This window comes from Carcharodon carcharias, chromosome 9 (assembly GCF_017639515.1).
Source record: "Carcharodon carcharias isolate sCarCar2 chromosome 9, sCarCar2.pri, whole genome shotgun sequence".
Classification (NCBI taxonomy): domain Eukaryota; kingdom Metazoa; phylum Chordata; class Chondrichthyes; order Lamniformes; family Lamnidae; genus Carcharodon; species Carcharodon carcharias.
Window position 1 is genome coordinate 126,476,928 of NC_054475.1, and position 12,561 is coordinate 126,489,488.

Consider the following 12,561-nt stretch of genomic DNA (forward strand, 5'->3'; position numbering starts at 1 on the left):
TGACCCTGGTGAATTGACAGATTGACAAACAAGTACCCTATCTGGGAAATCGGAATTGAGGGTTAAACCAACTTTTAACTGGCTTCTAAACTACCTGAACTACCTCTGAATAATGTAATGGAAAGATCCAAAGGTTCCCTGCTTGCCTTTAATCCTGCCTTGCAGAAACCTGGATTCTAACCCAATGTCAATCTCAGGGGATTTAACTACCCACCCACATGCAAACCCACTTACTTTCCTGGGAAAATCCCAGCACAGTTTCTGAAATGAGCTACTTGTGAATATGTTTGCTGACAGAATGACTGTTTGGAATTAGCTTGTGTTATATTTCCAGTCCTTTGTTGTGTTATCCATTTGATGTTATGAATATCTTTGCTTAGATAAGACTTAGAACATGCTTTATGTTAAATTATCTGCAATGAAGTAAAAAAATTGCACCTTGTGCACCTGTAGATCATGGAAGAATGCCCAATATGTCCTTAGAGCACAAAGTTTCCTGATTAGCCCAAATTCCATGTTCACTAAAAAGCAATCAAAAAATGAATAAGCGGACACACTAGATTTCAGGCAAATGTTTTTCATTTATATCAAAGGAATTAACTGTGCCCCTATTTTGAAAGAGTTAAAGAGTATTGATGGAAACAAGATGATGAATGCAGAGCTCACATCAATAATGTCAGAACACTGCTTTGACATTTTGGATACTACTGAGAGAGTGTTGCACTGACATGTCATTTTTTGGTAAGACGTTGAGATGGACATTAAAGAGCTACTGGCGCTATTTTCAAGAAAAGCAGGGGCGTTCTCCTTCAGAGGAGTCCTGACCAATATTTAATGCTCAACCAGCACCATTAAACACAGATTATCTGGTCGTTATCTTACTGCTGTCTGTGGGGGTTTGCCATGTGCAAAATGGCTTCTGTGCTTCCTATGTTTCAACAGTGACTTCACACCAAGGTACTTTATTGGCTGTATAGTGCTTTAGGGCATTCTAGGGTAATGAAATGCACTACATAAATGCAAGCTCTTTAAGTTCTTTTTTGTAGAGCAACAGTGATTGTACTGAACAGTAAGACTGACTGATTCTGGAACACATTAGCACCAATTAATATGAAACTCCCTTCTCTTCAAAAAGTTCATTGAACTTGGTATTGATGCTGTGTAAAGCACAACCTCTATCCACAAAGTGTTGGTTGTAAACATCCTGTTTGAATTTGTCAGTTTTCTTCTTCCACATTTGTTAGGGCACTAAGAACCACTGAGGAAAATGTCTCTGTTGCCTGAGTTGGGACGAAAAGACAGCATTGGGCCCAGGGTGTTGAATATGGCTTCTGTAGATTCTGCAGAGCATGGATAGGAAATGCAAGAGCTCAGAGGCAGGCCTTTTTAAAACTCAGTAACTGAACTCCAGGCTGGTGAACATCCATGAGCAAAGACACAGGAGATCTACCAACATTAATGAAAAAAAGATGAAACAAAGATGCAAGCCTGGAAATGGCTATTTTGCAGATTCTATCTTCTCCTAGATTCACTTGGAAATTTATAAACCTTTTAGGGCATGAATGTGATTATTTATTGATTCTTAATTTTTTTAAGCATCTGCAAGTTCCCCTCCAAGCCACACACCATCTTGACTTAACTATATGGAATCTGATGGACTTCAGCAGTTCAAGAAGACAGCTCACCACCACCTTTTCAAGGGCAATTAGGGATAAGTGACAAATGCTGGACTTGCCCATGATGCCTGTGTTTTAATTACATTTTAAGTTATTAAATAATTTAAATGTAGAACGATAAGTCCACAGGGCCAGTGACTTATATTTGGAAAATGGGAATTGCTGAAAAAAGAGACATGCAAATTGTTGCTCCCTTTACTATTGGTATTCTTGCAAACTGTCCTGATGAGTGCAAGACAAAAAAACTTCGACGGCATGTCTCTTTTTTCAGCAATACTCAAATCTGTACCACCAAACGACTAAAATGTGAATTCCTCTAGAATTTTCATTCGTGAAATTGGTTTCTCAATTGCATATGGCAGACTGGCAAGCCCATGTTCCCTGACAAGAAATTAAATTTGGAAAACTATCCTCCCCACCTACTTCATCCGCTCATTGTATTTCATAGTGTTAAGTATGCAGAATTAACATGCAGAAATATGTTTGTGTCATATATTAATTAAATTATGGAATTAAGGGTTATCTAAACCTGACAAGTTTACTATCCTTAAATCAAGAATAGGTTTTCAGCAGCCCTTTTAAGGACTAAGTCAGATGGAAATTTTAACTGTGTCACTGTTAGAAACTAATTTGTTATCTTCTAGCTAGACAGTTGGTGAAGGATTGTACTGAAGCCAATCTTTACTCAGTCTTACTTTTATTTACAGTGTTATATATTACAAGCATTCACTTCACCACGGTTTCAATAAGTGTCTTTTTTTATGTGCTTAATTGAAACCCCAGTTAAGGCCCACCACCTGCAATTAAACACAATTCAATTAAATGCAATTAATATACACTAACACAGTCTATCCTTCACAAAAATGCATGCTAAAATAGCTGACCTATACACTATCTTAGTTTCTCCTTTTCCATCTAAAAACACTCATGAGATATGTCTTAAACTGATTAGTACATCCTGTGTTGTATACATAGGTACAGGTGTAAGCCATTCAGCCTCTTGAGCCTGCTCCGCCGTACAATTAAATCATAGCTGATCTGCATCTTAACTCCATTTACCTGCTGTGATTCCATATACCTTAATACCCTTATCTGATTAAAGAAATGATCAGTCTCAGTTTTGAAGTTTTCAATTGACCTATCCTCAATAACATTTGGTGGAGAGAGATCCAGATTTCTACTTCGCTTTGTGTGAAGGTATGTGTTACGAACAGAGTTTATGTGTTTTATTGTTGTCTGTGATCAAAGTGTTTTAATGTGTGAGGTTAGTGTGTTTTCTTACCCTCTGAGAGATTTCTCCCAATTTAAATGATTCCAATGGCAAGCTTTTATGAATTTAAAAATAAAGACATTATTTATTATCATACACTTGTCCCAAAGGTTCAAAATGCAAGACTCACGCACTATCACACACACAAAGGTTAGATTCAGATGAAAGAAAAAACAATACAATTACAATCTTGAATTATTTTAGTCTATTTCCTAGCAGGCCTATAGTTTTTTAGATGAATTGATGCTTTAGCTGGAGCAGACGTTTTGTAAAAGCAGAGGATTCTCAGTGAGCTCAGTGAGGTCTCTTGTAGTTGAATTGCCAGGAAGTCAGCTCTCAGTGAACTTGAAGGCAGAACAGTTTGGGGGCAGAGTCCTTCTCCCACTTTCAAAGTATAGCTGTTTTAGCTTGGCTGCATAGTTGCCATGCAACTGGGCTTCCAGATGGTATCTGTCATGGCCTTTCTGTCTCAGAACAACTTCTGCTGTTATTTTTAAAAGCGGGTAACAAACATGGCTGCCTTACCCATGTGACTTGTTGCAATTTCAAAGTCCTTTTCCAAATGAGATGGTGTGTTAGTCTGATATACATCCTTTGTTGTGGCTTTTCAAACTTGGAGTTTGAAATAGCCAAAGTCTTTGAGACAGCCAAGGCCTTTGTGTTTGGGATGAGAAGCCATCACAATACAATGAAAGGTTAATGAGATCCATTTCATATTTCTACTACCCATTGGGCTTCGATGTCTCAATTGTCGATGGTGAAGCAGAAAGACAAATCTGCTGGTATGTTAGTCCTGTTTGTTGATGGTTCATCCTGAAACAAAAGGATGTGTGAATTTCACAAGTGGCTGTGATTGTCCACATATAAAATTAGGTATTTGCTTGAGCTTCAGGACTGTCTGGAGCTGAGTTTGTCAAAGTCAGATGATATGCTGACGGCCATCTTAAAAGCTTTTGTGTCCATTTTAAAAAATACAGTTACAATATTTGTAATATCTTCATGCCTGTTGTCTATTTCTTGGCTTCATTCCTTAATGACCTCACTCTATTTTCTACATTATGCCTTCTTGTTTTGGATCCTTCCCACAGGATGAATCTGACCATTCAGTCATCCTAACACACCCAATTAGATTGTCATTTAATCTTCTATCCTCAAGATATAATTCCATGTTGGAGATTTAATCTTGTGGTTTAAACACGACTCTTGCTTTTACATTCTTAAATTGGCAATGCCTATTGGAAGAAGGTAAACAATGACAGTTATAGTGCCAAGCATCACACCTCTATAAATGATGTGTCTGCAAGTATGAGGGTTATTATTGCACAGCAGCTGTTAAACCATTTGGAACAAACTTGACACAACTTCAATGTGATTGGCTAATATTTCAACATACAACATCAACTTACAATTATATTGATCCCTTGACCTGTCCTAGCACTATTCACCAGAGAGTAAATATGGCCATAAGGCAATGCTAGAAGAAGACACCATGGATGTGACAAGTATCACGATCCCCATAGAGATTGTTAGCTTTTCAAAAGAAATTTGAACTTCCAATTGATAGCTGAAATAATGACAGAGCACGATTTCATGTTTTAAAACCTTAACAAACAGACTAAAAGCACAAACAAAAACAGAAAATGCTGAAAAGCTCAACAGGTCTAACAGCATCTGTGGAGAGAAAAAAACAGAGTTAACGTTTTGAGTCCGTATGATTTCAGTCGAACTCGAAACGTTAACTCTGTTTCTCTCTCCACAGAAGCTGCCAGATCTGCTGAGGTTTTTTAGTATTTTCTGTTTTTATTTCAGATTTCCAGCATCCACAGTATTTTGCTTTTATCACAGTGTTCTAAAGGTAATCACAGAATTGCAGAATTTTTACAGCGCAGAAGGAGGCAATTCAACCGTCTGCACCGGCTCTCCGAACGAGCAATTTACTTAGTGCCATTCTTCCGTCTTCTCCCCGTAACCTGGCACATTCTTCCTTTTCAGATAACTGTCTAATTCCCTTTTGATTTCCTCAAGGGAACCTGCCTCCATCACACTCTCAGGCAGTGCATTCCAGACCATAACCACTCGCTGTGTGAAAAAGATTTTTCTCATTTTGGTTTTTCTTCTTTTACTAATTACTTTAAATCTGTGCCCTATCGTTCTTGATCCTTTCACGAGCAGGAATAGTTTCTCCCTATTTTCTCTGTCCAGGCCCCTCAAGATTTTGAATACATCCATCAAATCTCCTTAGAGCTTTCTTTTTTCCAAGGAAAACAGTCCCAACTTCTCCAATCTATCTTCATAACTAACATTCCACACCTCTGGAACCATTGTCCTGAATCTTTTCTGCACTCTCTCCAGTGCCTTCACATCTTTCCTAAAGTATGGCACCCAGAATTGGATGCAATACTCCAACTGAGGTCGAAACAGTGTCTCATACAAGTTCAACATAACTTCTTGTTCTTGTACTCTATGTGCCTATTAATAAAGCCTAGGATACTGTATGCCTTATAATCGCCCTCTCAACCTGTCCTACCACCTTCAGTGACTTATGTACATATAACCCTGTTCCCTCTGCTCCTGCGTCATCTTTAGAATTGTACCCTTTATTTAATATTATCTCTTCATGTTCTTCCTACTGAAATGAATCACTTCACATTTCTCCACATTGAACTTCATCTGCCACCTGTTCATCCATTCCATCAACTTGTCTATGTCCTTTTGAAATTCTACCCTATCCTCTTCACAGTTCACATGCTTCTAAGTTTTGTATCATCTGCAAATTATGCAATGTACACCTAAGGATCTAGGTCATTAATAAATATCAAGAAAAGCAAGGGTCCCAACACAACCCCAGGGGAACTCCACTACAAACCTTTCTCCAGCTTGAAAAACATCCATTAACCACTACTTTGTTTTCTGTCGCCCAGCCAATTTACTATCCATGTTGCTACTGTCCCTTTTATTCCATGAGCTACATAACTTTGCACACAAGTCTGTTGTGCGGCACTGTATCAACTGCCTTTTGGAAGTCCATGTAGACCACATCAACAGCATTATCATTATCAACCCGCAAGGATAATCTCAATCTTAGAGATGAAAAATGCCACAGGCTGGATTTTCAGTTCACCGACATGCACAAGCGTCAAATAGCGTGCAGTGATGCTCAGGCGAGCATCCCGACATCATCGTGCACTCGTGCGATATTTCAGTCGGCGGGCATGTGCGGGAGTCAGCAACGCACCTGCCAACAATTAAGAGGGCTGTTCAGCCCATTAATAAATTAATTAAAGTGAACCTTTCCCTGCCTATCCAACCTTACGGTTGGCAGGCAGGCGAAAAGGCCAAGTGGCCTTTGAATTTTTGAGGAAAGCTCTCATCCACCTGGTTGAGGTTTCCGATGTTAATTAAAAATAAGATAAAAAATTTTAATTCTCGCTTTTAACATGTCCCCGCTCAAGTGACAGAGTCACATGAGGGAACATGTTTACCTTAATTTTAAAGTCTTTACTTTTAATGTTAGAAATCTTCAGCTCCCTGAGGCAGCTCTATGCCTTCAGGGAACTTTCACTGAGCTCACCCGCGTGCATGTGCTCTCTTCTGCGCTCACTCTCCTCCCCCCACCCCACCCAGGCAGCGCTGAGCGTTTCAGTGCAAGATTCACGCTGGCTGGCCATTAATTGGCCAGCCAGCATGAAATTGCGTTTGGGGCCCGATCAGGGGCGGCGGTCAGTTTCGTGGCTGCTCCCAGGCCCGCCTGCTGCGCCCGCCCAAAGAGAACAAAATCCAGCCCCATGAGCTTCATGGATTTGACATAGAGATAATGTCAGAAGGAAATGAGAAAGAGAACCAAAAGGAACAGTTTCTTGTTGAACAGATTAGCTTGGAATTATTCTCGCCTTTCAATAGAATCCAGAAGTGATAATGCATTTGGATGTAAAGCATGAGATGTGGAAAATACTAAAGTGCATGATTAAAACCTTTGATGGTATGAAGACTAGGCTTGGAGGGGTTGGCATGAGTGAGAAAATACTGTAGGGTGATAATGAGTGAGGACAAAAGGAAAGATACACTTGAAAAGAGGAGAAAATAGGGAATTTTGATAAAGGCTGAAATTCTTGAGCATGTTGAGTACCTTGGTGTAGAAACTGAGGGGCAGAGTTGGAAAGAGATTCTGGCATGGAAGTTTTTGAGTGACTAAGAAGGGATTTGAAGGAGATGGAGGAGGAAGAGGTATTAAAGGAGAAAAAGTACGTGAGGAATAAGGAGCTGAAATGATAAGAGGTCTTGGGGTGAGAGTCATGCCACCACTGCAAGGATTTGAGTGGAATGTTATAACTGAACAAGGTGGTCTTGGTGAATGGGAAGGGGTCATAAATTTATTTGCATAGACCATTTTATGTTATTCAGATCACAAAATCAAAGCAATTTATTCTGATTATAATTATATTGTTGTATTACACTGATGTTCATAACAATTTTATTTGTCAATAATAGTTATTGCCAGCTTATGTATTCCCATTACCAGTGACCATCTTAAGTCTGGGAACATATAAATTGCCATTAAAAATTAAGTTGTTGCTACATTTCAAACACTTGACTACAGTTAGAAGCTGGCAGCACATTCTGAGCCAGTAATTGAAATGTAAAGTATTCAGAGACTCATTTAAATGTCGGATTTCCTCATTTATTGTTTTAACATATTCTCAAAATGGGTGTCATAATGCCTGAAAAATGCTCTATTTTATTTGTGTTGCATCTCTGCAGATTCAGATGAATGCTAGCGTTTCTAATGTGTGCTTTGAGATCATCGGTTTGCGTAGGAGTGTCCAAATCACAGGCCATGGACAACCAGGCTCTGGCTGTCGAAGCTCAGGCAGCTCAGCTCCATTTGAGCCAATGGGCTGACTTTTACTGTGGGCTTTGGGACCCCAACATTCAGCCAAAAACTGGATCCCGAGCTCACTCTCGCAAGCAGGGGACTGGCGCAGCAATTTTACTGCAGGAGGGGACGAAGGGAAACCGCTTTTCAGGGGGACTGTTGGGGCCACAAGAGCTGCCTTTTGTTCCTATGGCTCCCTCTTTGAGCCATGGAGCCTCCAGCTTTGATGGCCCCCCAGATTGGCGCAGGGATTTTGCCTCCATGAGGCTGGGAGCCTCTTCATATGGCAGGGAACCACCCTGCTGTTGGCGACCCTATTAAATGATGTTTAATAGGGCTTTTAATTATGCAAATTGGTTGTCCGCCTCCATGGAACAGGCCGCTGATCCACTTTGCAGCCCACCTCCCGCCTACTGCTGTGAAACTTCCTAACTGGCGGAATAGAGAAACTGTATCACAGTGGCTCCCCACTATTTTACTGGCCCTGCTGCCTCCTTTCCTGTCATCCAGGGACCAATAAGACTCAGCCCTATATTTCCTGTTTGCTAGTTGCTGTCCAGTTTAACTTTGTGGGCTGCTTTTAGTGCTGTTGGTCATGCTTGGTGAATAGATCCCATCTAAGTACACCAGGATCTGTTGGTGTTATGCAAATCAATGGAAGCTTCATTTGTAACACCTGAAACTCGCCGATCACAACTTCAAAGCAGCCCACAAAGACAAGCAACTTGGACACCAGCATTCACTGTATTCCCATTACGTTCTGTGTACAATAGTGTACAGTACTACATACCACTAGCATATTATCAAAATGGTAATTATCACTGCTCAACATTGTGCATGTATTATTACATTGAACTGTAATGGAATACTGTAGTTTGATTGCACACCAATTAAGTGAACGTAGGGCAGATCAAATTGAAGCCAGTTAGCAGAGTATTTTGCAGAGTAAATAGCCTTTAACTGTATGTGCTGCACTTGTTTGGTAATAATTAATATTGATTTAACTACTACCACCAGACTCCATATGAATTGAGTGTTTGCTTTGGTCATTGATGCAGTGCAGACAGAATGGAGAAAGGAAAAGTAACATCGGAGCAGGGCAGGCTGTCCTTGCTACACAATAGTGATTCCTGTACAACCATCAACTCACCTGTGACCCCTTTCCCTAGTTTTAATTGCTTTATTTGCAGTTTTGAGGGTAACTGTAGCAATTGGCTTTTGTGCCCGAGGCTACTAGACAAGTCCAAGGAGGGACTGATGCTGCATTACACATTCAGCACATTTCCAAATCTGAAAATCATGGACCAATTATCTTGAAGTGCTTCTGTGATCAGTGACTGAATGGCAATTGCAGTGTGTGTCTTAACAGAGTTCTGTTAGAGAGGATATAATGTTACCTTAGAAAGCAGTTGTGATTGTTTGCTACCCCGATTAATTGGGAAAGCAAATGAATGTTTAAGGGCTATTTTGATACTGTCAAAATAAGATAGTCTGATGTTTGGGGTATTGGATTTTATATTATTAACATCCATTCTTAAACCTCTAATTTAAAAAAAAAGTAGTTTTACGATTATTCCAGTCTCAACTCCTTTTATACAAGGATGTCTTATTTTTATTCTAATTTATATTGCCAAACTTCAACTGAAATTCCCTGGGCCAGGAGAGAACTGTGCTCTTAGCTTTTTGCAGGCAAGCCTGAAGCCCCATTCTAATTGGTAAAATATAAAATTATTTATAACTCAGGACATGCTACGAACATGGAGAGGAAAAGGCAAGCATCAAGTTCACCCCAGCTTGCTGATGTGAGACCTGGACCATTTTAACTTCCGAGCCTCTTCGAAAGAGGCTGGACCCAACTCACGTCTGAGGCCAGTATCAATGGCGTTAGTTTGGCAGCTGTGAGACAGGCTAATGCAGCAGGAAGCTACAGCTGGAGACCCACGGCAATGGTCCCCAACAAGGTTGATGATGAGAATCCCTGGCAATTGCTAGAAATGTACACCAGCTTAAGAGAATAACAGAATGTAGGTTTTAAAGAGTTGAGCCAAAAATAAGATGATTATCTACCATGAGCAAGCTTAAAATGTTTTGGTACCACTCACGCATCCATGAGAAGGTTATGAAACTCCAGAATTTTGGGCAGTTAATCTTGGTTAAAACTTCAGTGCAGTTCTGCTGCACATTTCCCTGGATACAACAGTGACTTTACTTCAAAAGTACTTCATTGGCTGTAAAGTCTTTAGGATGTCCTGCGAAGTTCTATATAAATGCAAGTTCTCTCTTCCCTTCTGTGTTTCTGAACCTGACTCCCTTATGGAGTAAAATTTATGGTAAACGATATGATGCACCAACTATTAATACTTATGTTTTTACCCTTACAGAACTATGGACTAGAGACCGAAAACCTCAGAACACTTTCCCACAAGCTGAATGCCTCAGCCAAAAACTTACAGAATTTTATAACAGGCAGACGGAGGAGTGGCCATTATGATGGCAGGGCTTCCAGAAGGTTGCCGAATGACTTCCTTACCTCAGTGGTTGACCTCATTGGTGCTGCCAAGAGCTTATTGGCCTGGCTAGACAGGTACCCTGCTGATATTATTCTGAATTACCAATAACCATTGAATGTCTGCCCACCTGTTGGAATGCTGAATCATTAAAACAACTGCCCTACCTCCAAGCCCCTGTCCTCTCCAAAGTCCCTAAACATGTTGTCACTTCCCAAATCCATGGCCGTCTTTCCTGCAATTCCATGTTTGAGTTGCTCCAGTAAGTTTTTCATCTCTGCTACACTACTGAAACAGTCATTGTCAAGCCACAAATTACATACTATGTAATGTGACTGTGGTAAGCTAGACTTCCCAATCCTTCTTGACCTGTATGCAGACTTTGACACAGTTAACCACACTATCCTCCTCCATCAACATTGTCCTCCAAAGCCTCTCCTCTATCATCCAGCTGGATGGGACTGCCCTCACTTGCTACCATTCATAATTATCCATTCATAGCTAGAGAATCTCTTTCTGCTCCTGCACCATTATCTCTTTTGTCCCCAAGGAGCTATCCTTGGCCCTCTCTGATTTCTCACGCATGCTGCCCCTTGGCTATGTCATCCAAAAACACATCAGGTTCCACATGTACACACAAGAACACAAGAAATAGGAGCAGAAATAGACCATATGACCCACAGAGCCTGCTCCACCATTCACTATGTTCATGGCTGACCTTGGGCTTCAACTGTTTTTCCCGTCCACTCCCTGCAAGACCAAAAATCTGTCCCACCCAGCCTATGTATTCAATGACGGGGCATCCACAACCCTCTGCAGTAAAGAATTCCAAAGATTCACGGGCCATCGTGTGGAGTAATTTCTCCTCATCACAGTGATAATTCCCAGCTCTAACTCCCCACAGTCTCCCTTGACCCCACCACTGCCTCTGATTTGTCAACTGCTTGTCCACCATTCAGTACCGGGTGAGCAAAATTCCCTCCATCTAAATACTAGGGAGAACAAAGCCATTGGATGGAATTTTACACTCCTGCCAGCTGCGGGAATTGTGGCGGGCAGGGGCAATTAATTTGACGTGAATGAAAAAAATCACTTTCCCATTGGCGGAAACATAGTTTGGAATTTTGTTCTCCCAACTCTTAAGGCGGATAAAAGGCGGGTTGCGTTTCCTGCTGAGCAATGTTGGGAACCTCATTTGCATTCATTAGCATCTAATAAGTGCTCATTAAAAGGCTACCTTGCTGGAATCAACGTTCCCTCTCTAAATTAAGTTCCCCACCAGCGGATAATTAGAACAGTCTGTTTTACAATTGTATATAAGTGGTGCCCATCTGGTGAGCTTCATTTCATCTGTGACTTTTATGTTGTCACTGCTACGTATCAGGTGCCTATAGCACAAGCTGCGCCAAGGCTGGGCGTGGGAGGCACGACCAGAGGGTAAGAGTGAGATGGAGGCAGGACTGGGAGGAGCAAGGAACAGAGGGAAAGGGTGAGACAGAGGCAGGACTCAGGGGGCTGAGAGGGCAAGGAAAAGATGGGAAGAGTGAAAGGCTGTCGGGACATATTTAAGAGACCGTCCTGGGGGTTCAGGCCATGCTGTTGGGTGAATATTTAAGAGGATGTCCTGGGACTGTACGGGCCATGTCAGGAGGCATCTGTATTCTGTATGTTGGTGGCTGAAACGTCATGGAGGGGTATTGGATGGTCTCATGGGGGTGTCTCGAAAAGTAATGGTGCATGTGGTCTCGAGAATGGGGGACTCAGATTGACAAAGGGCATGGGGAGATCAACATTAAAGGGATCAGCAGGGAGAACAGGAATATCAACATGTACAATTATGGGGTCAGATATAACAGGGGGAAGCTGGATAGCTATGGGAGGGACGGGAATTAAGAGGTGGTGACTGCAAAGGAGGTTGGGAGGAAATTAGTGGGTGATAGGGGAAGATTGGAAACGGTCGCATTTACAAATCTAATGAGCACCATGCTCACCTTCTGTGATCATTGACACAGTTGGAAAACAAGCTTGAAAAAAGTGATATGGGAGTGGTTTCAAGGAGTGGGGAGGAGTTCACAAATATTTTGGGCCAATTGAAGGGGCACCCTATTAATTTCTTGCTGAAGCCATGGAGAGCAGGGTTCAGCTGAGTGCTGAATTTGAGGGTCTAATGCACAATGGGATACACTTTGCTCCTTTAGTAATGGTGCGCGTTCAGGTGATAATCCATTAAGTTTT

General features: G+C 41.3%; 1 protein-coding gene across 1 annotated transcript in view; it reads left to right on the forward strand.

Moving 5' to 3' along the window:
- si:ch211-26b3.4 (connector enhancer of kinase suppressor of ras 2) overlaps positions 1-12,561 on the forward strand; it is a 748,930-nt gene that overhangs the window by 207,338 nt on the left and 529,031 nt on the right. The window contains exon 3 of the mRNA XM_041195459.1: positions 10,201-10,403. Within this exon, the coding sequence (XP_041051393.1) occupies positions 10,201-10,403 (203 nt within the window). The remainder of the gene's footprint in view (positions 1-10,200; positions 10,404-12,561) is intronic.